Source organism: Xiphophorus couchianus, chromosome 16, assembly GCF_001444195.1.
Source record: "Xiphophorus couchianus chromosome 16, X_couchianus-1.0, whole genome shotgun sequence".
Taxonomy (NCBI): Eukaryota; Metazoa; Chordata; class Actinopteri; order Cyprinodontiformes; family Poeciliidae; genus Xiphophorus; species Xiphophorus couchianus.
The window spans coordinates 15,291,347-15,315,241 of record NC_040243.1 but is presented as its reverse complement, the minus strand read 5'-3'; the positions used below and the strand labels follow the sequence as shown (position 1 = coordinate 15,315,241).

The 23,895-nt window shown below is 39.3% G+C and overlaps 1 protein-coding gene across 17 annotated transcripts in view; it reads right to left on the bottom strand.

Moving 5' to 3' along the window:
• Positions 1-1,854: 1,854 nt before the first annotated feature.
• Positions 1,855-23,895, bottom strand: part of cacna1aa (calcium channel, voltage-dependent, P/Q type, alpha 1A subunit, a) — a 91,193-nt gene continuing 69,152 nt past the window's right edge. For 7 of the 17 annotated variants that reach the window (XM_028041637.1, XM_028041639.1, XM_028041646.1 and 4 more), the window contains 9 exons: positions 22,374-22,479; positions 20,894-21,001; positions 18,736-18,839; positions 16,329-16,444; positions 16,113-16,245; positions 13,632-13,745; positions 8,953-9,163; positions 8,562-8,824; positions 1,855-7,302 (listed from right to left, as the gene is read on the bottom strand). In XM_028041637.1, coding sequence (XP_027897438.1) covers positions 6,508-7,302; positions 8,562-8,824; positions 8,953-9,163; positions 13,632-13,745; positions 16,113-16,245; positions 16,329-16,444; positions 18,736-18,839; positions 20,894-21,001; positions 22,374-22,479 — 1,950 coding nt within the window. In that variant the 3' untranslated portion in view covers positions 1,855-6,507. The remainder of the gene's footprint in view (positions 7,303-8,561; positions 8,825-8,952; positions 9,164-13,631; positions 13,746-16,112; positions 16,246-16,328; positions 16,445-18,735; positions 18,840-20,893; positions 21,002-22,373; positions 22,480-23,895) is intronic. The other 10 variants (XM_028041640.1, XM_028041641.1, XM_028041638.1 and 7 more) reach the window with 4 other exon arrangements.

Here is a 23,895-nt window from a genome sequence, read left to right as displayed (position 1 = left end):
CAGTCTAAAGTTTTTTTTTTCTCCCTTTGGAAACACGTAATTCAGAGAGATCCACAAAAGGCATTTGCATTTGGGAAAACTGTCGGTGTGAAAGTGGTGCCTTTGGAACTTTGTTTGGGTGCTTAGAAGTTATTTTCCTTCCCCCACAGTTTCACATCCCCCCATGCTGATTAGCACAATAAAACCAGGGAGCATTCAGGAGACTGTGGTCCTAAAGAATGAGGGGGGGGATGCCATAAAGCCATTGACTGGCCAAACACTAAAAACAATGGAGGGTTTGTTGCTCCTCAAGTATTACTATGATAGTGAGTTGGAGTACACGTTTTTTCACCTTAAGAGCATTCAATTATTGTTGCGTCATTAATAAAATGCAAAAAACCAGCATTGTTTAATTAAGTAAATATAGGCAGTTATGACATGAATAATTAAAAGTTTCATGTAACTGTCGTGCAGGGATTCACCAGTAGCTGTGTTTGTTTTGGGGGAAGGGGTAATAGCCCAGAAAGGGGGGGGAGAGGAATTCAGTAGGGGGTGTAGGGCTGTGTGAGGCCTCAACTGAGAGCTTATTCTTCCGGCTGAAACCGGAATGCCGTCTGTGTACGGAGATCTAGATGAGACTGGTCATGGCTGTGAAAGTGCAAGCGTCATACACATTACACACAGACTGGTTTCTCTCACCAACTCATCTGTAAAGAGGAATTGCTGAATTTTACTACATTGTGAATATCAGCCATGGGAAATGTAACCTAGTTCTGATTTATTTTGTTTATTAAGACTGGGGAGTCATTTGTATTTGCATATGTTCAAAAATATTAAAGTCTGTGCACCGTCCATAACACTAAGGCCGACGTATCGCCCAGGTAGAAATTATGAAGAGGCAATGTCGGAAAAGCAGGATAAGCTCAAAGCTGAGCTGCCAGAGTGACCTGAATTCATCATTAACCACTCACAATGTAAATATAGTCACCTGCCTATAAAATAATGGCTCAAGTCATTTTGTGTCTACATCATTTTTTGCAATAAAAAGGAGATGTTTTTTTTTTTTTTTTTCAAAAAATGACTTCAGCCATTATTCTAGTTAGGTGACTATATGCAAAAAATATACAAAAATTGCTGTTATCAGTTTTCTGAATGATGCACAGTCTGCAATGTATCACATTAAACCAATTTATTGAATTTAATAATTGTTAAAGATAAAGTGGGCATCCACTCAGCTGTGGATAAAAAAAGCAGGGCATATGGCGCATGCCTCCGCTGATGCATTGATTTCCTCACTGGATGACAAATGGTTCCCACCCACTCAGACCATTTCGCCTGTCTCTTTTCAGACACAGACAGTAGAAAAGCAACTACATTACATTCATGGGTATGACAAACATTTCTTAATCTCGTTTTTAACATGGCTGCTTATTCATACCCATCAGTTCCCTTTTTAAAACACCAGTACTTCTAGAATAGCCATATCACAATTGAACAATTTCAATAAATTCTCTAATTATTTATTTTTTTTTACCCAACATAATAGTTTTCAAAAAGAGTATAAACAGTATACCTAGCATAGGTTTGCAGAGGCAGTCTGTTTCATGTTATTTATAAATGGGAACATCTGAAGTGAAATGTTTGATTTTGATATTCAATATTCTACAGCTGGAATATTGATGACGTTCCGATTTGTCAGTCTACATAAAAATAGACCAGTGTTCATCTTAAACGTAACATAGCATGATAACAGCCATCACTGTCAAAATGATTTCGATAACTTCAGTGAAGTACTAAGCATGCATTTACTCACATCGATGCATAAAAACACTGAGTAAAATAAGACAATAGGGGGAAAAAAAAGGCAAAGGCAGGTGCATTCTCTCTGGATTTTATTCTTTAGGAAGAGATCTGTTTGGAATTACAAAATGCACTGGTAGAAATAGCGGTGAGACTGGCCGAGAGTGAGAAAGGTTAGAGAGTGTGAGAGATAAGAGTTAGAGAGGGAGGGGGGGAAAAAACAGAGTACGTTAGTGAAGGATCAAAGGTCCAACAGCCAGTTAGAACAAGCACATCAACAGATTTGGCTAGCTCCTGCACCCCTTGATCCTCACATGAGTAGATAGGAGAATACACCGTCTTCAGAACTGTGTTATTTATTCTCTCTTTTTCGTTAAAAACAGTTATTTTTTATTTTTATTTTTGCGGTGTCCTGAACTTGGATGTGTTGTGTCTCAACCCCATAAATGAAGAAAAGAAACAAGACTTTGACTCTTACCAAAGTCTCTTCAGTGTTTTCATTTTTTTTTTTTTTTACTTTTTGTCTTTTTTGTTTTCAAAAATAGAAGAAAAAAAAGAAACATTGCTTTTTTTTTTAAAAAAACATCTATCTATTTATATATCTTTTTTTTCCTTATTTCTCTGAATTAATTAATGTGCTTTTTCTTTTCTGTCCTGAAGATGACTTTTAACCCACGGTGTGGCATGCACATAGCACATGCATTTCTGGAACTAGATTTTTTTTTTCTTTTTTGATATCTTTTATACTTAAAAAAAATCAATCAAACGAACAAAAAATACGTTTTTCCTCCCCCTTGCGACTTTACATTGCTTTTTGAAGAACTCGTGTGGTTAATCAGCGTGTTAGTGGATTTTACTGCAGCATATACACAAAGATGGAAAAGTGAATGCTCAGGTTTTGCACGTCTCATTCAAAGGTTTGACTGACAGCACACACGCTCACACACACGGATAATCGCAAACTGTCACAATGAGATGACAGACATGTTCAGAACTTGAAAAAAGGATTTCTGCTGACAAAGCATAGAAAACAAAAGCAAGCACAAGAAATAAAACTTCAGTGATCCCAAACACATTCACCCGTGTACATACATACTAGCAAAAAGCTCACTTCCACACACCACAACCAGGAGCTACATACCTAGTTGCTTTCTGATTTTTATTATTTTTTTTGTCTTCAGTGTAGTGATGTGAAAAGTACTTGTTCGTGACATCCCACTAAGGCTGGAAAGACACTAATAGGCAGTTTTTATTTTTCATTTCTGTTTTTGTTTTTGATGCATTCTCTGGTCAACGTGTGATAGGCCTCCAGGTTAAAAACGTTGGTCAACTTAAAAACAATAAACGGGAAAACAACAGTGCTCTGGGGCTGACAGTGGTGTGCGTTGGTGACCGGGGTTGTTTTGAGGCACACAGAGAAACACGCCGACAAGGAATCGGAAGCCACACGGGAGCATAACACTCAGAACCCAGGTGATTTCCAGAATATCAGCAAAAGCCCAAAACGCCATTTCTCCAACCCGTCTGAACTGTGCTACAGTGTAGTTCGCTCACCTGCTGACAAGGTGAGCGAAAATGCTACAAGCACAACGCTCACTCAAACGTAATTGAGTTTTACTGTCTTATGGCACCCCCTGGAGGTCACCAGCGGTGTCAAACATTTTGGATTTATCACCTGCCTGAGAGAGCTAACAACACCTGACTGCAGACACAGAAACTGGCAGAGTTCTGCTGACGGGTGGGATCAGCTTCAAGATAAAAACATGGTTTTATAAAGATTTCAGACATATAAAACAGAAAGTTATTATTTTCTTTATCTTATTTATTACAACCGCCCCACCCTTCTTTTGCTACGCATTGAGAAACTGGTTTTCAAGTCTGGACAGTTAGTGTCAACTCTTTTTGAAAACATAAATTTGTAAAGGGAGTGGTATCAATAAATTTTGTCATTTGAATGCTTTATAAGCGCCACACATTTTAATATTCTTTAACTGCATACCTTTTTAGACAACACAACCTCATAATCATTTACATTTATACATTTTTATGAATTGTCCAAAAGACTTGGTTGTCTTTGTACATTGTAAGGCAAAGCTGATGTATTTATATATTTAACATAAATATAATAGATTACTAATCAGAGGAGATGTGATTAAGCAATAATTTGCATTTTGTTGGGTTTTTATATTAATCTCAAGAGTTGTTATTATCACTGCTGCAGACAGTTGAGTGGTAAGACAGGATTAATGGATAATTAACACATAACTATGTCCAAAAATACTGTCATAATAAATTGATACATTTCTAATATCAGTCCTGCAAAGACACCTCTGTTGTGTATTTGTGAATCTTTATTAGACATAAAACTGAAAGTTTGCATTCATTTTGTGCACATCTTGGAGCGATTTGCCATTTGAAAATGTTTAAGCTTGCTGAAGAATAAAGGGGACAGAATTACAAAACTATATTACCTTCCTGGTTCTAAGACCACACTTTAGATCTCCTGTTCAGAATAACAGTTTCTAATAGAAACAACCTTCAGATTTTGCATCTAAAGGTTGCATACAATGATGTTAGTAGCCTTTTGAGAACATTTTGAGGTACCCGTTATTTTTGTCTTTTCAGTAAATAAAATACATACATAAATAAATGGATGAATAAACAGTAATGTTGAAAATCTATAAAAATCCCCCTTAAAATGAAAACATTACATTATCCATTTTCCCCAATCTTGCTTTTTTTTTTTTTTAGTAAAATGTTTAATGGTGCTTAACAATTTACACAGCCTCATCCCTTGTTTTAAATTAGGCTCACCTCATGCAAAGGTGTGGATTAGATTATTCGGCATGTTCCCACTCTAGATATTATCCGTCCGACTACCACTGAATCTGCATACCTCCAGAGCTCCATGAGATTCTGTGTCTGTCACTCGAGCCATCTCGAAAGAGGGGCCAAGCAAACATCCTTCTCCCACAGCATGTCTGAGTGTTAGAGGTCCACCAAAGGGTTGGAAAAAGGATTACCTGAGCTCCAAAAAAATAAAAAAAAAAATAAACAAAACACAGAGCATCCATCTCATTCTCACAATCACTAATCAAATACAAGCAATTACATTAGCAGTTTATCCAACATTTCCCTCGGAGACGAAGAAAAACAAAGATGAAGAGTTTCTCTCCTTTCTGTGCCTTTCTATTGGTCTCTTTCTCTCTGATACCTCTGTTTGAACCCCAAACCCTGGAAGACTTTAAGATTTGAGTTACTGATTTGTCTGACTTTTCACCACCACTGAACCCACGTGACAAATAACCTAAAAAAAAAAAAAAATCAATCCATGTTAAGTTTACCCTGCTACCCATTATATCATAATAGCATGATGACATTTGTTACAAAAAAGTTACTTTCACTAAAAATATGTGCAATTCCAGCTGTATCAGTGGCAGGCATTTGGCACAGAACGGACAGTTGACAAGCAAGCAAAACTCCCACCCCTCCCACCACACCCACCCGCAGATAAACATACACTAACTATCCGATTTCCCTTGTAGCCCTCTGTCGTTTGATTTTTATTGAAAATGAAGGTACGGCAAGAGGAATGTCATTCAGAGCACAAAGAGAGAAACAGAAAGTATTTTTCAGTAAAAAAGAGAGAAACCCTACAGACCACAACGGAAAGGAGGACAGACCCCCGTCCTTCCAAACAGACAGTAGATTCTCATTGTTTGTATCATTAGTATTCTTTTGTAGCATTCATGCAGGATTCCATAAAGTGTTACAACTCCGCAAGTCTTAAAAAAACGAAGCTGTGTGGGGTGCAACAGAAGATTCAAGCTTCGATGTTCTGAAGAAGAAGAAGAAGAGGAGGAGGAGGAAGAATAAGAAGCAGCCGCAGGAGTAGAACAAGAAATACTGCAGAAAACAGTTATTTGTTTTTTGTTGATGAAATCCTTCCTCATTTTTTTTCTTGGTCATGGGATGAGGTTGGATAAAGTTTTTTTTTTCTGTCTCTGAGAGGAGTGTGTTAAATATTCCCAACACACCCATCCGGTCCTCTGGCTTTTTTTGACAGAGAGACGTTTCACCACCCCTGCAACACTTCCCAACTCTCCCACCCACTTAGCCTTCTTACCATTTACAGGCAGAGGGCTTTATGTCAGATTTAAAAACACAGATGATAAAACTCATCAATATTTCACTGGTGGCTGGGAGGGTTGGATTAGACTATTTTTGCAACTAACTCAATAGTTAGCCTCAAGAAAACATTATAAAAGGAAAATAAAAGGTTGTTCCTTTTGCTCTGACTTTAAAGTGTCTTTTATCGAGTCGCAACTCTTGACATCTTGTAAGTGGCTATAGCTCATTGCCAGAGGCATAAATTAAGACACAAAGAGTAGTGTCTATCATTTCTCCTCCCATCTTAAAAAGAACTTAAATCTGAGCTTGGTCTCTTTTGGCATCAAGAGATGATCAACAATGCAAGCAGAACACAAAAGTTGTTGCTTCTTGTTTCTCCAGACTCAACCTTTGCCTTCTCGCTATGTCTATTTTACGTTGATAATCTTTTCATCCCGTGAAGCGTCCACGTGGCACCCCGAGAAGTTGGGGTGACTAAAACTAATAACCAGATGAAAAAGAAAGGTTGTGGTTTCCCTTGGCAGTCACTGCTCTGGCTAGGAGCTCTCTTTTTTTTTCGAGTCTATTGATTATACATCCCTCCCCCGTCCCCGGGGGCTAGCACCAATCGTCTTCCTCCCTGTCACCATAGGGTTCGTGCAGTCCCTTGCGGGGACCCCTCGGATGCCCAGCCGGAGGAGGAACCTTGTGAGGCCCAGTGTGTGGAGGTCCATGGAGGTGTGTGGAAGGGGATGACGATCGGTAGCCATTTGGTAGGCGGCGCTGGGCAGCAGGCTGAACCTGGTTCTGCACAGGCCCAGTCAGGGCAGTGGTGGGAGGAATCGCGTGGCTGACAGTTCTGGGTGAGGTGCGAGTGGGCTGCGGGTGGGGGTTGTTCACCGGATGAGGCTGTGAAGGAGGAAGGGGGTGGGGGTTGTGAGGCTGTGGTTGTGTGGGAGGAGGCAGAGGGTGGTTAGTGTGGGGGTGAGGGTTTCCACTCTGCATGGCACTTGGCTCGTAGGCGGGTGGTTCATGGTGCGGATCATAGTCTTGGTACTCCTGATTGTAGAAGCAGCCTTCCCCTTCCATGGAACCGCCTCCTCCACCTGAGTCACCCCAGCGTAGTGGGGGATGATGACTCTGGCGGGGTGTGCCATGGTGGGCCATTGGGACTCCAGCTGGGGGTGGACCCTGCCCTTGAAGAGGCTCTGGAGAAAAGTGGCGGGGACCTGGGGCTGGGGGTCTGCCCTGCGGTCCCCCAGGAGGAGTGGGCATGGACTTACGGACTACAGGGGAGTACGTGACATGGGGTCGGGGAGTGGCAGGGGTCTGAGGCAACTGTCGGCGACCTCTCCGTGGTGTACTGGTTCCCGAGGTCGATGGAACTGGACTTCCGCTGACTGAACTACTGCCCTACACAAAAAGTGAAATAAAGCAAATAAAAAAAACGAACCACAAATTCAAAGACACAACATGTAGAACAAAGCAGAAGATGAAGACAGAGGATAAAACAAACAGAGAAGGAGCAAGAGGGATGCAAGACAGACAGAGGAAGCCAAATAGAGAAGCAAGGGAAGACAAGAACAAGATTTAAGAGCAACAACAAGAAGAAAAGCCCCGATCATGATGTTTGTGGAAGAAAAAAATAATAATAAAGGCATCAAAGAGCAGCAGAGCAGTGGATAAACAGGAGTAGAAGATGTGAATATAAGAGATGAGATTCCAAACAGCACCATACAAAGAGAAGCAAAGATGTCATGCAGAGGAAAGAAAAAAAAAGACGACAGAAGAAAAAAAAGTTAAAGGGTTGATTTGCAGACCAGCAAACACAGCAGAGTGTAAGTATTGAGAATAAAAACAGAAAACATATTTTGTTCACTAGAATTAACTTTGTTGTATTTATCCAGTGTATAAAGACCTACAAGGCAATTTTTCAAGGAAAGCAACATTTAGTGGTGGGATGTGATAAAGCACTAGCAAGATAAGAATATTAGGCAGCTGGTCACAGCATCAAGGTAGTCAAATATACATTTTCATTAGAGAAGCACTAAGAAATTAGTTGAGAATCCAATCATTTTAAGCTTGATAGGCACCATGCTTAATCTAAAATGGTTTCCTGTGCATTTCAGTAAGACAACAATTTAAGGACAACTCTGCTTTGCACAGCTTTCATTCAGCTTGCAGATAGATAACAGTGTTAGTAGAATAGGACGTCCCAGTTTTGGAAGGACAAAACTTATTAGATAGATGCATCTCTAATTTTAATGAGTATTTGCTGGATTGTTGGAGACATACTGACTTCATCAAACATACATGCCTCAATAATATATTTTGCATTATTATTGTCACAATAATGCATCAGTTTATGTGAATGTAGTAGTACATAAAAACATTAAAAACTTTTTTTTGTGACATTTTCAAGACAAAATGGCCTCTGATTTAATAGCAGCATAACTGACAAACTTTTTTTTGGTCTCAGTCAATCTTTGATCAAGTAGATAGTATCCTTCTGGAAAGGATATGATTTACAGGACATCTATGTGTCTTGGGTCTTTTTATCATTTGATAATATATAAGGTAGCTGCCATCAAATTAGAAACACTGAAATTCATAGCACACAAATATCAAATCAGTGGCTTTACATGCAGGAACTAAATGACCCTGGAGCCCACCTGTCTGTGCGTAACGTTCTCACGGCCCTCGCTGGGTGATCGCGACCAGCGCCGTTCCCCGTCTCTATCCCTCTCCCGGTCATGCTCCCTGTGTCTGTGTCCATATTCGCCACTGCGTTCGGGCACGTAGCGTTCCTTGTCCACGGAGCCGTGGTGGTGGTGATGATGGTGGTGGTGCTTACGGTCTTTGGATCGACCCCGGTCTCGGTCGCGGTCCTTCTCTTTCGATGTGAGGTCACCAGACTGTGTGGTCGTGCTCAGGTCTGTGCCCGGGCAACAAGTTGGATTTATTATCAGTGTGTGTTAAAAACACCTAATTTAGTTTACAAATCAAATCTTTGTATCACCTAAAAGCAACAGATGTAAATGTACTTGTTTTATTTTCTCTGACCTGTGTCAATTTCACTGTAGCGACAGAGGGACCTCTCAGACGCTCGATGACTGCGATCCTTTCGCCGGTGTCCGTGTCTGGAAGCTCTCCCCTCCTCGGGTATTGAACACTCCATGTGGAAATCATCTCCTTTGTCTCTGTGTCCTCGCCCAGACCTGCTGTGGCCCAGAGACGAGGCGGACCGCTTCATTGGACTGTTGTCACTGATGGTCTAAGAAAGAAAGAGAGCCCACCAAGAGATGAAGAGAAGGTTTCTTGTAACCGTCAAGATGGCGTTTTTGTTTGTATGCTAAATTTTTATGCAATCCCCTTAGAATTTCTTGAAAACTCATCTAAACTTAAAGACTATTGCAACTGCTAGTGCCACAAGCATGCTCTCTCAAAATCCACTTTATGGCAAATGAAATTCATAGGGCAGGGATCTGCAAAGCAGCCTATTGGGCAGGTTTGATCTAAACTCTGAGATGTTGTGATTCCTGCTATCTAGAAAAATACCTAAGACAACATTAAATACTGAAAAGAGAAACCTGATAAAATTGTGAGCATCTATTAATAATAACATGTTTTTGCTAGCAGCCCTACAATATTTCTATCATCTTCACTGCATCGGTGAGAAAGTCGTTTCTTTAAAAATAGTGTCACGGACATCATCAGGTTTCTGGTTCATTTTACAGGAAGATATTCCAGACAAAAAAAAACAAAAAACTGACAGGCACTGAAGCTATGTTCTTCATATATAGCTACAGTGTGCGACAGATACGTCCTTTATAAGGTAAAGGACTCAGTTCAATTAGGATTTTTGTCTTTTCTGCAGATTCAGAAAAGTCTGAAGAAGGGGCATTGGGTGGAAATAAATGGTTACTTACTATAAATTGCAGTCCCCTATTTCATAAAAAACAAGCAACAAATAACACAAGAATTACAATAAGAGGAGATTTGGCAAACAGCCATGCCTTTCATGCTTCTTTGATTTGCTTAAAAAAAATAAAAAAATACAAATTGAAGACTCATTACAACTTGCAATACTTCCCCATCTTCACTCAGAATTGCCCTGAGCATGGCACATTCCAGGTGGCAAATTAATTTTCTGTTTCTATGTCACATGTGCTTTCCCAAAGTCATGCCTACACTGGAGTTGTTTCAGTTCATCTGATGGACGTTTTTGTTTGAAGAAGGAGTGCCTAAGCAGCGCATTTGGCTGAAAACTATGATCATCTTACCTTGGAACTAAATCTTTTTGGCAGCAAAGCTGACCTAAATTTGAGTTCTAGACAGCAAAATATGTCAGAAGAATATAGTACTTTTAACAACTTAAATTCCTTTGTTCTAATTGTCCTTAAATTTCATACTCCATTCCTCTCAAGCAAACATGCATACACATTTTTGTTTGAGACATTTCTTTTCTTCAAATTTCTTGCATGCAGGTTGAGCAATGCTGAGTGCAGACTAGGGTACAAACGGGGGAACCGTCAACATCGTTACAGTTAAGCAGACAGGTTTGAGGACACACAGCAACAAAGCAGTGGCAGCAGCTGAGCAAAGAGAGACAGAGTCATAAGATCCAGAGAAAGTAGTTTGAAAAATAGCTAAAGAGAGGGATCAGGCAAACTTCTGCCCAATTCCAAACTTCAAACTGTAAAGTCTGAACCTACTTCTACCAGTTTGGAAACTGGGCTGGCGTAATATTTCATGCTTTTATAACTCCCTCTCAGATAACCTTCCCCTATAATAATGCATGATAGACACAACATGAAGACATCACATATAAGGGAGGGGAGGGGGGGGAATCAACGAAGAGACTGAGAATGATTGAGAGGAACGAACAACAGAAGACAGGGTACATACACTGAGGTTACTGCCACGGTGCTTCCCTTTCCTCCGCTGCTGGATGAGCACAAAGAAAACACGCGCACACACACACACAGAGCCACAAATACACCAGAGGTATGGTCACACACGGAGCAAACCCATAAAACCAAGAGAGGGGCAAGGAGACGATTAAAGGAAAGAAGGACAGTTGGAAACACGAGACAGGATACACCAAAAAACAAGTAAAAGCAAAGGGATGTTAGTGGGAAAGATTCAGCACAGACAAAGATGGAGTGCCACCATGAAGAAAAGAGACAGAGACAGAAAGAGAAGGAGGGAAAGATTAGACACCAAAGCAGCAGAGACGGTGAAAGAAACAACACTTAAAACAAACACTGGGAGTGGTATCCACCACAACAGTGCCTCAGCGACACTCAAATTGTCACTAAGGTGCAGTTTTGATTGGCTAAATAGAATTTGTTTGCCTAACTTCCTTTAAGTTTCTTAGAAAGCCTAATCTCAATTTATCATGTCAGGCAAATATAGAGTACTTTGCAAAAATATTGGCACAATTGTTTCCCCTAATAATCACAAACGTGACAATGTTTTATTGGAATATTATGTGACAGACCAACACAAAGAGGCTACCAAATTGTGAAGTGGACAGGAAAGGATCTGAAGTATCATTTCCATAAAGTTCCATACATTTTAATTTAAGCCAAGGACAAGCTATATGATTTATGGCCCAATTTTACCTCCAAAAATACAGATATCCGAATAACCAAGACAAAAACAAAAGAGTCTGTCTGAAGTCTGAATATATCTTTTATTACCAAGACCTACCAGCATGTCTGTTTCTTGAAAGAGTCACACACAAGAATTTCCATGAGAGCTCGATACGTTCAGTTGGCTTTAGTTCTTTTTAGTTCTTTTTCAAAATCCTGCAGTGAGTGATTCCTCAGCAGGAAAACTTGTTAAGCATGAGATCCTCAGTTTTTCAGTCGAGGAAACAAAAACCAGTCCTGTTAGGGTGAACTTGTAATTTTTTCAAAATCTGTGACGAGTGTGAAAATCTTGTACGTAATGTTTTGGAATCAACCATCCAGTCAACTGAGTGGAAACTGAGCTAAGGATTAGGGTGATGACAAGGAGGCCTGCCGACCTCAAAGCCGGGGAGCTAATGTGCCACTTTTTAATGAAATGTAAATAAAAACATGCACATTATTTCTTTTGAATTAAATCCAATTACATTGTTTTATCAATGTAAATGGTAAAACATTCACATAGTTTGAGGCTAGATTTCTGGACATGAAATCTTGTCTCATGTCATGTCCAGAATTATGGGCTTATTCGGCTTCTGTGAGTAAACACCTTGTAGAATCATCTTCTACTGCAAATATTTACCAGCTTTACAGACCTAGAAGCTAGAGTGTTTGCAAAATCTTCTTTGGAAGAATCTTAAACTCAGTCAGACCCCAAGGAACCTGTCTGGGAACAGCAGACAGGTTTCCCAACAGTTCTGACCAGATTCCATGTCCCCGCTGGAGAATCACGTCCCCAAAGCATGATGCTGACACCACTATGCAGGAGTTTAGCTTTGTTTCAGCAATAGCTTTACTTTTGTCAGGTTTCACAATAGAGGTCTTTATTAACACTTTCTCCCACTTCAGCTGTAAACCTCTGCAGACGACAGATTAGAACCAATGGATTTCATTTAGACATATCTAACTGAAGTTGAACTTAATGCAATTTCCACATTTTTCAGGTAATAATTTTAACTATGGAGAGTTTTTTCACTTCATCTTTCACATAAAATCCCAACATAAACACTAAGTTGTGGTTCTAACGTGAGAAAATGTTAAAAAATGAAAGAAAGTGCTATGGATATTTTGCAAAGCACCATATTTCTGCATAAGCAATCAAAGATGCACTTCAGTTTTGGTTCTTGAGTGCCTGAAGGAACAAAAACAACCGCACATTGGCGACCACAGCAATGACAGTGGGCAAAACACCCACAAGTATGAATCTGCCTTCACAAATATGTACACTTTGATTTCAAATAGCAGCACACAGCAAAGCAGCAGGACCGACGTGACTCCGAGGGCACACAGAACAGTGAGATCACAGAAAACCTGCAAAGCACACACATGCACAACACACACCTGCACACCCCCCCCCACACATGTTTAACCACACAGCATTATGCTTCTATTCCAAACAGTGAGTAATAAACCATTGCCTGTAGGGAAGAAACAATTTAATAAAACACAACTAAAAAAATAAGTAATTCTTTAGGTAGGGGGCCTAACAATTAGGCATAGAAGGACTAAATAAAAAGTTGGGCTAGGGGACCGTGTACGTGTTCAAAAAGGTTTTTTGTGTGGATGACAACCAGAGCACTCACTGATACATGAATGATGACAAAACGGATGATAGTGTGAGATAAAAAAACAAGTAAATCATGATTAAATACCATCATGCAGGTGAAAGTATAAACTGACAGTAAGAGGTCTGATTTAGACTTGCTAAGCAGAATTCTAGCAAGTAGGCAGCATCTGGTAAAACATTTCTATGTTTTAGCATATCCATGTTTTAGCCAGACAAATATCTTAATGGACAGGGATTTTCATGACAGTTAGACACACTGATTGTTTCTGATTAAACGTGAATGTAAAACAGAAACCAGCAGTTGCAGCAATTTGTCCAACGCTGTCTTAACATGTCCCCAGAATTTCTTCAGACTGGAACGTCAGGAGCAATTTTGTACTCAGACCTTGTAAGATGTAATGGTGCTAAATAAAAGCAGATGAGGCACGCACATGATGGGGGAGAAAATACAAAGACAGTGGAGAGGTGGGGATGCTGCTCACTTGGTTGTCGCCTGGGAGGCGGGGCATGGAAGCGGCCCTGCCGTGGCCTTCCATTGGCGGAAATTGCTCAGTATCCGAGATACCATCCTGCCCCATCTCTCTCATCTCTACCGTCTGTAAACAGAGCAGGAGAGCAGGAGATGGTGTGACTGGCTGCCATGATAGCTAACAGGGAGTAGGGGAACAGTTGGAAAATGTCTGGTACAGTAGAGAGCTTAAAAGTGGGAGAATTTGGAAAGCGTATGTATTGGCGCCGACTGCCACAGCGATTGAAATTTAAACACGGAATGACAGGAAGTACACTCCAAACAAAAGCTGCCATCAACTCAACTGAGTGGACAATGGGAGGAGATTTTTTCCTTGTTGAAAAGCTTTAATGACAAATAGCAGGAATGGATTTGGGGAGAAAGGCATGTGCAGCCCAAGGGACTTATGAGACAAACAACAATAAAGTTATCCAGATGCAATAGTGACACACTGCAGGCAGCAAAGAAAGTTGTGAAGAAAATGACAACCGCTGTTAAAGGTTAGTTTGCACACAAAGCAGTTAATGCCCAATCAAGCATCTTGTTTTTGTTGCCACAAGGCAAATTTGTCAACAATGTTGATGTGGGTTGATGTGATATTCTAGTTTTTAAAAAAATATATATCAAAATCTGACTTGCAGGAACGGTTGAACTATACATGTGTCAGTTGAAACCGTTTCAGGCCTTTGTCAGTCAGTATGGAGGGATTGCTAAATCTGATGCAGACGCCACTGATTAGATCTAGGAGCACAACAGACATGAACATGAGTCACTTTGAAGACAAACACAAGATCGATGCATGTAGTTGTGTGCTTCCGGGAAGATACAGAAAGATTTTGAAAAACAATACAACTGACGAGAAAGACTTTGAGGATGAGACAGTTAAAAAAAATTTAAGTTTGGTGCAAACAAGATCATAGTTGGAAATGATTTAGCAAGGACAAAAAGCAAGTAAGAATGGTCTAGCAAGAACTGTCAACCCCTCTGTACCAAGGTAGCTTTGTTTTATACAGTAGAAAAACAGAAATAGGAAACTAAGGGAAACTAATATTCACGCATGGAACAAAGGATATTTCATATTACCTCAATTATAAGTTTGGTTTAGTTTCAGATTTAAATAAATACAGCAACAGTTAATGAAATCAATCCATTTAAGAATAGAAAATTACATAAAAAAACATTTTAAATATTATTTACAAAAGGACTAACATGCCTAATCGAAGTGCATATTTCAATTTACTGAGATGCACCTGCACTATACCTTCACTAAAATTTCCTTGAGGTTGAGGCTATTTCAGAAGATTTATATTAGTCTACTTCATCAATTTCAAAACAACTTTAGATTTTTGTTTGGGATCTCTGTGTCAATTTTGAGGTGATGCTCTGTTTGCATTATTTCACTCTGTACATTGTACAATACCACCAGTACCGAAAAAAGCCTTAACTGCAGGTACAGTGTGCGGAAACTTGAAACAGTGACACTTCCTATTGCTGTGTAGCAAAGGATGCATCTGCAGCTACAAAAGGGTTGAGCTGTTTATGACTTTTTGGATTAACCGATAAATAATTGCATTGCAAAAGGCGCTCAACGGGAGAAACTTTGCCAATGGAGGAGTTCTGGGCAGAACATATTTACAGTCTGGTGTTTCGTTATATTAATGCAAAATGTATATATGTTTTGCACAGTTTTGGCCTAATACCTGCTCTACGTGTGTTGTTTTTGTAGCAGATATTAAGTCTGCATACATCAGTTAATGATTAAACTACATTAGTTGGAGATTATTTAAATAATCAATTCATCACGTTTCAGACCTATATGACCGATTTCTACAGTCTGTTATTGTCCATGTTTGTTGAGGCAGCGAAAATTGTAGCCCCAGCTTCTTGTTCTGAGCAGTAGCACCATTTGCTATGGGTTTCTGCTGCTGTAACTCATCTGCTTCAAGGTTCTACTTTGACCCATTTTCTTCTGACAACAAGGTATTTTGTTTTAGACACAACTGCCGTTAGCTGGTTATTATTTATTTCCTGGACTATGAAATGATTGTGCTTTAAAATACTGTGAGATCAGCAGATTTTTCAGACCAGACAATCTATCATCAGCAATCATGATTTCAAGTCAATTACGTAAATCCCTTTCCTTCCCCATTCTGACAATTGTTATCTAATAAAATGACTGGTGAGTGTATGAATAGATTTAAACTTGTTAAAAAAAAAGTGTCAATAATTTCAAACTCATGCACTGAGTTTTTATTTCTGGGAAAATGGTTCAAACCTCATTAGAAACCAAACATCAATATGACATTCATGTCCATGGCGACTTCTAACTGAGAGTTCATCAAAATGTTACATACTCACTGACTCAAACTTGCACCTGATGAGGACGCATGATAACTATGTAGTGTTGTGCATTGCACTAAAGGTTTTCTAGGGTATGTCTTTTAAAACCGTCTACCTGTGAGTTGGTCATGCTTCCTAGGCCATCCTCAGAGTGCCCTTCAGGGCTCCAGCTGCCAACCTTCTGGGACATCTCCTTGGCACGAGCCGTCACCCATGACTGGCTCTCTGGGATCCCGCCCTCCACCGGCCTGTGACACCCACAGAAACACATCTTCCTGCTTTGATTTTCTTTAAAAAAATAACAGTGCGTCAAAAGGACTTATTAACTCACAAGCTGTTGCCAGTATCTGTTGTCTCAGGCGGAGGCAAGGCGTTGTTGAGTCCTGGACCCCCATCCTGGGAGGGGGTTGGTGGCTCCACGCGCTGAAACAGTAATGGCGTTCGGTTCTGTTTGAGATATACAACATGGCCATCGCCAGCTATCAGGCAGACTGACAGGGAAATGCAGGGAAAAGGTGCAGAGCAGGAATATAAAGGAGGCAGTTGCCTAAAGCAAGGCCAGGCAAACAAAATCATGGGATCAAAGTAAAAAAGAGTAACTCTGGAACAAGTGATGCCCCACAGCTAGATCAAGAAAGAAAAGAGAGAACATCGAGGAAGTTAAGCAACAGAGTGCTCTGTAAAGGTATAGAAGAAAGAGGAATTCACTACTGAAACCAGAGATTGACTAAAGAAAATAATCAGGGACCCTCTAGGGCAGTCATGTCCATTTCCAGTTGATAAGGGTACGATAAGGTTGTCATAGTTTGAAGCAAGTTTTAAATTTGTCTCTGCTTCGACAGCCCGGATTTAAATGTTGTATCTCTTTCTCAGCATGCCATCAAGTTTTAAAGTCCCTGTTAATGACCCACCAGTTCACATCAGGTCAGGTTTGAAGCAGAGACACACCTAAAAATTGCAGAAAGCCAGCCCTCGAACTCTTCAAAAGGATTTTGGTTTCTTCTGAGAATCAGGTAATGATGAACATGGACAGAAGAGGCTAAACAAGATGCAACATGCTTCTGGATTAATGGATGTAAGACTATAAGAAAGTGATTGATAAATTAGGGGAGATGATAAAGAAAAAAGTCAAATATGAAGTGCTACCTTCTTTGCCATTTATTTATTAGTAATCTTCTAAAGTTGTAAGATGATTGACAAAACGTATTTCACCTTGTTTCATATTTCTGTGTAAATTTATGAAAAAAAAAATATAATCCATAAGAAGCTAAAATATTATTTTGAAACATCCAAGCTGTCTTGTTTATCCAATATTAAACCAAATGTAATGATAATGACAATAATTATGTACAAAAAGTCCTTTAAAAATGAATTACTAGGATCCAAGTTTACAACTATAGCAACCTTGACTTATACAGTAGTTACTGTCTAGGTATTATGTAACGCATTTTACCAATTAGCATCAACCTTTTTATGTCTCCCATCACAACATACTTTAACTTGATGGCTACTACCTCTTCATCTGTGCAGTTCAAGAGGGAGAAATGGTGAGTACAAACTTCGGCTTGGAGTTGACGTAATGAACGTAGCGAATGTCATTGTCATAGTGCTATTGATTATTTATAATTCTTGAAAAATTCCTAAGTAAACAAATTAAAATATGTCTGTAGTTAAAAAGTTAATGGCATGGGCAACTATGATCAGAAGGATTCCACATTTTTATTATTAAACTTCAATGTGTCTTAAGCGACAACAATTTTTCTTTTATTTCAGCATTTTATATTGTTATAAGTTTCACTCTCCACTTTAATAATGCAATGTAGTTGTATTAAGGACCAGTAGGAGATCAAGAGGTAGAGCTGGTGCTCCTGACATCATGTTGCATGGGTCACATGAGGTGGAGACAGTATGATAGTGTGTCATTTTGGTGAGAAGAATAAATATTAAAGTCAATGAATGAATGAGGGGAATTGTGAGGGGTTGGAGTCAAAGGGATAAAAATGAGGTAACAAATGCACCTAATGGTCATATTACTACATGCAGTTAATATGTGAAGCAGGCAAATACTGCTAATACAGTAGTATAATCCTGTCAAGAAGTAAAACATTTCCACTCAGAAAATAGGCCCTCTAATGTTTCCAAACACCTTCAGAGGAACAATTATTAAATACAATAGCCATCATGTAGAGAGTGGTCACTCCACTTCCTTGACAAGTGTTTGGGTGCTGAGTTTAAGGGTAAAGGAGAATGCTTTTATGCAGTGCAAAACAGTCCAAGGTTAGGCAAGCAGATGCAATACCTTTGCAGGCAGTCAATATGGGAAAGATAATAGGGATTTGTTTTAGGTATGGGCACCTTTGGGGCTGTGACAACACTGGAGGACAAAAATATGTGACCCGAATGTCACATTCTGAGCTTTGAACTTTGCTAAAGTTTTAAATGTCCACACCAAAATGTCAACACCGAAATTGCTGTTATAGACTTTGGCCACAAGATGGCAGCAACGTGTTTACAGAAAGCGTTTCCCATCGTAGGAGCATTTACAAAGTCCTTCTCGTGACTTTTATTTATTTATTTTTTACTTATTAGGAAGTCCCGATTGGAACAGAGGCTGTCACAGCCCGCATTTGTAGAAATGAATCTACACACCTGTGGTCTTTATTTCAGCGCGTCAGTCTGCCTTTTAATTCAGGGGCTCAGAGGCAGGCGGGGCGTTACTTTACTAGAGACTGCAGTACCTGTTCATCACGAAGTGCCTGGGATCGTTTGATCTTGCTCTGGCGATAGTACTCCATGATCATCATGGCCGCGTAGATTTTCCCAACCGTCAAGTCTGTAGCTGCTGAGAGAATGACAAGTTACCCTGCAGGATTAGACACTTTGGTATGGGCCCTGAGCATGGAGGATGGTAAAGAAGAGCGAGGCATGCACAGAGTGTGCAACCTGCGCTTTACCACACAGAAACATACACAGATGGAGCAATAAGTCTTTTCACTGACAGATGGATAGAATTTTAAAAAAATGTTTCCTCAAATAGAATGGCTCTCAAAAGTATTAGAATTTCTGATTTTTGTGATGCAAAAGAAATTAAAACATGATCTTTTCAATTACTCAAATCATTTCGATTTCTTTTTCAAAATTAATGCAACATTTATTTTGTACAATTCAAATACAAATTAAACAAATCTGTTAAAGAAAAATATGAAGGAAAAAAAAACAGAAATAAAAAAGTTGTGATAATCTTGTTACCCTTTGAATTGCCCCTTTTCATCGATCCCAAATATTCTTGCAAAAAGGTCTTTAGTGCTTTTAAAAACAATTTCCAACAGCTTTGTTCGTTTTTCTGTTGAATTTTACAGTGTAGGTATGAAACATTAAATATTGAAAAAAAAAAAATCAGAAATGATTTATCTTGTCTCATTTTTTTTACATCACAAAAACATGCCATTTTAACAGGAGTATGCAGACTTTTTGTATCCACTGTAAGTTGTGCTTGCTATTTTAAACAAAATGCCATGCAGTCCCTCATTGCCAGTATTGATGCATTCTATCTTTTTACAAGTTTTTAAGAGCAAGACTCATGCACTCATGACATTTCTCAATCTTTTGAACCACAAACAGCTTTAGAAATGTATTTACTCTGGGGGTGCTGTCATTGTAACTAGCACAGTTCCAAATCAAAGTCTTTGTCAGTGCATGCAGTACAAGCATTTACCAGTTTATCTCCAGCATTTAAGTCATCCAAATAATTTCTTCCGCTTTATGGTTAAGCGTGTGTGACATAAATTATGTTTACATATTTACACTGAGATAAACTTCTCAGGAAAAAGTGCACAGAAATACAAGGTTTATCAAACTTTATTCTGGGTACCAATAGAAGGAGCACACATTCCAACATGGGAACATTTACCACTGATTTAGGTTTTCCACTACAGCTGTTTCAGAGCTATCTCCTGTACTGATGTACTTCTTTACAAAATGCAAAAGAACCCCAAACCCCCCAAAAAACAATGTAACTACAATATAAGACATCAAATGCCTGTAGTTTATGCTTTTAGATCCCTTTATAGACTCTACATTTTTGTTGATCGGTGTTTCTTGGTCCTCATCTTCCAATATCTTATAAATGCAATTAGCTCACGTACTGTGAAAGACCACTTGATGAAGAGCTGTTAAGGTAATAGAGACCTTTGTGAAAGGGACAGTGGACAAGGGAGGCTGCTAAAAGCATCCTGGATGAAAGCTGAAGAATCAAGTTTAGAAAACCACTTCAGTTGAGTAGCATAGAAGTTAATAACATAGATCACATTGTTTGTCGAATTATCCCTTAAAAAAGATGCAGGTATAACCTAACGGTGATCTGCATTTCTGTAATACCACAGATACTGCAAAATTGGAATTGGAATACAGTGTACAGTGTAGACTTGTATTATTTAGTGCAAAAAATACAAGAGCCAAAACGGGTTTACTGTTGATAGTTAAGGATGTATAGAAATGTCTTCTCAGTGTATAGAACTTAACATTTAGACTTGAGCTGTGGCTGCCTGGAGTGAAAAGACATCTATAGAGAGTTTATCTATAGTATGACACCCTCTGATTTCAGGCACAGATACAGCAAGAAATAGGAGATATGGTGTCTTTTGTATGTGTTTGTTTTGTGTGCAGAGTTGTGTTTTTATGTGGTTACTTATTTGATGAAGGTACGTTATTATGTGTTTGGGGATCTGCCAGCTGATTCAGAGGGTGCAGCCGTGACAGAGACAGAAAGAGAGAGAGACTGACTGAGAAAAGCGGACCTCAGGTGGTGTGAAGTGAATCATCGTTGGAGCACTGGGTGCCATAAGGTGGCTGGACCAAGCCACAAATCTGTGTCCGCACCAGCACTCTGAGACTTACCCTTGTGTGGTGTGACCAGCAAATCCAAGGTTTTCTGGGAGAGGTTGGGCCATATCGCCATCATCTCTTTCCTCAGCTCCGCGTCCATCTGATGCTTGTCAATGCCACCTAGACATATTCGTAGCAAGACCAATGCATGCATCCAACATGCGAGTACAAACCAATAATGTTGTTTAAAATGTTTACCACACAAGAACGCATTATTCGTCCAAAGAAAAAATTGATATAAAAAAGGAACACACACCACATACAAACAAGGAGACAGACAAAAAGAAAGAAGGTGTTAATTAGTAAGACAGTAGTTAGGATCAGTTCAGTTTGTGACTCCGTCTGGTACTCTTTCAATTTTAAGTCGTGACATCCTAAATACGTCGTATAATCTACAGACCAGGCCATCCGAGGTAAGACAAAGACGTAAGAAGCTGGAATGACATGTTACAATAATAAAATGCTTAATATTTCCTAATGAAAGACTAGGAAATATTTTAGACAATGTGCAGAATGGAACTTTGTCTTCTAAACTAAGTGCAAGCTGTCATTATGAAGTTCAGATTTGAACGTGTGTAATTTAAGCTTGGCACCTTGTTTGATCTACTTTTGTGACTCTTATTTTAAAGCAAGGCAGGCTGTATTGACAGAGTCTGTTCACAAAAACATTGACAACAGGTCATAAAAGGACAGAGGAATCCCTAACCATGTTTAAATCATTTATCTGGGTCCATTTTGAGAACTCTGTAGTAAAAAAAGAAATGGTGACAGTGTGGCAGACGACATTTACGCAGTGAGTATGCTGCAATTGCTTAAGCGTAAGCCGCTAACAACATAAAAGTAGGCTTCAGAGCTATTATTTCACAGGTTATTTTTCATTGAGTCTGGACTGCATTTGATCCACTCAGATCACAAGCATACACAATAAACTCGAGAGGCCCTCCCCAATCAATCAATCACAATCTGTCACACTACATGTTGATCTGCCGAGCATGCAGCTGAAGTTCTGGAACCAAAGGGTTAGAGATATGTTTGGGGGTATTTTTCCATTTCTGGCTGTCTTTTGTGCTCTAGCTCTCAGGGAAATTGCCCAAACACCATTAAAACTTAAAATACAAGCAAAGTTGCTGTATGTATAATAAAATTCATAGTGGTTATGGGTTTCTGACTTCCTCTAGAAGTGTATTAGGAGATGGTATTGGTGGGTGGACTTCAACCCCCCATTGTCGGGATTGTTCTGCTGATTATGAGCACGCCTCCAGGATGATGACAAGGCAAATTTAACATTTTGAAATTTTTCAAACTTTTATTTATAAATAAAATTTGTGAAAATTTTTGAAAATTTTCAAAAATTTTGGAAATTTTGAAAATTTTGGTTTTAAATCATTGCAAAAATCTCTTGACCTTCTGTGGAACCGGATATTGTGCATCGTCTTATCTCATAAGCTACTAGATGTAACCTAGTGACAAAGCAATTTCAAACATTTCATACCCTTCGCAATCTTGATATCCAGAGCTGTGCGGATCAAAGCCATGAGTGTGGAGTTGAAGTGGACCGAGTTGTCGTCACCCACAGGTAGATCCATACGAAGTAGTCTCTGTGAGGAAGCCAATTAAGGTGAGCAGTGAGAAAATTTGCGAAGTAAAGGAAGTGTTTGTGGAACCTCCAGGTGACAGGACCACAAGGTTTGTGGTTGGAAGGGGAGCTGGGAAAGGGGGAAGGGCAAGAGTCCTCAGATTGAAGGAGCTTTGCACAGCTTATATAGTAGGAAGTAACTCTACCTGTAATGGCTCAGATTAGAATTACTTTTCCATTAGAAATCCCAGTAAACATATTTTAGTTACTTTTGTTGCATTAAAGAATTCCAAAGAGTCACTGATTTGTTTCGTAAGGATCACTTTGATCATGTTAACACTGACATCCAAAAGTAATCACAGGTTGGTTTAACAAATGAGCATTACAGGCTGAGCAGTGCCTAGTGTTACCTAGAGCTCCCCCTCAAGGTTTGGAGGTTCACAGTAAAAGCAACTGAGACCAGCTGATAAACCAATAAACCAAAAACAAACTACAGGAGAAATTACAGGAATAAATCACATTGTTTTCTATTTATTGGTTTGATCTTCTATGGGTCTCGTTGACTAGTATTAGAAGAGGACAACACAAAGACAGACACCAACTCACTGCACGATGCTCGTGTGTGTTTTGGTGGAAAAAGACAACGAAAGGGTGAAAAACCCTTACATGCATTGCGTCATGCATTCCCGGCGCACATTCCATTTTAAGTACATCTACATTTTTCCATCTTTCCCCAAGTCCTTCTTGCACATACAGTCCCCATGCAAGCATGCAGCGCACACACAAAATGTCTCACAGGACAAGCAGCTGAGTAGCTGTGAACAGAAAGTCACTGCTGGTGACATTGGAATGATCTTGAGTTGTTTCAATGTGGTTATTGGTATAATAAACGAGAAAAGACAATGTAATTGTATTAACACAGATGAGTAATTTGCTGCATGTCTGGTTTAGACGTTGAGATCTAGTGTGTGAAAAATGGATTAAGGTTAAGAAGGTTAATAGGTGAGAGAGAGCAGTGTTTTTTTGTTTTGAAAATTGGGAAGAGGAAAAATCAAGAAAAGCTCACCATGGAGGAATTATTTTTGTCCATAAATATGTAACTTTTTGGGTAAAAATAAACTAAACACATGTAGAGAATATAAAGTGAAACATGAAATGGCAGAGAGTTTGTAAATGAAAAGTAAAGTTCAGAAAAGAGAGGCGACAGAATTAGAAAAATCATTTGGTACTGAAGAGGTGAATATAAGAAAAAGAAGTGACCAAAAACAAAATAACAAAAAAGAATGCAGTTAAAAATAGGCAGAAAAACAGAAGCCATTATTGGTTGGCTGTATGTGTAAAAAGCAGTCCTGCCTGAAGGTTCTGATGTCCTTCCTCCAGAGAGAGAGACAGTCAACAGTGAAAAGCAAAAGTGCTAACTATATCATTGTTTGTGAAT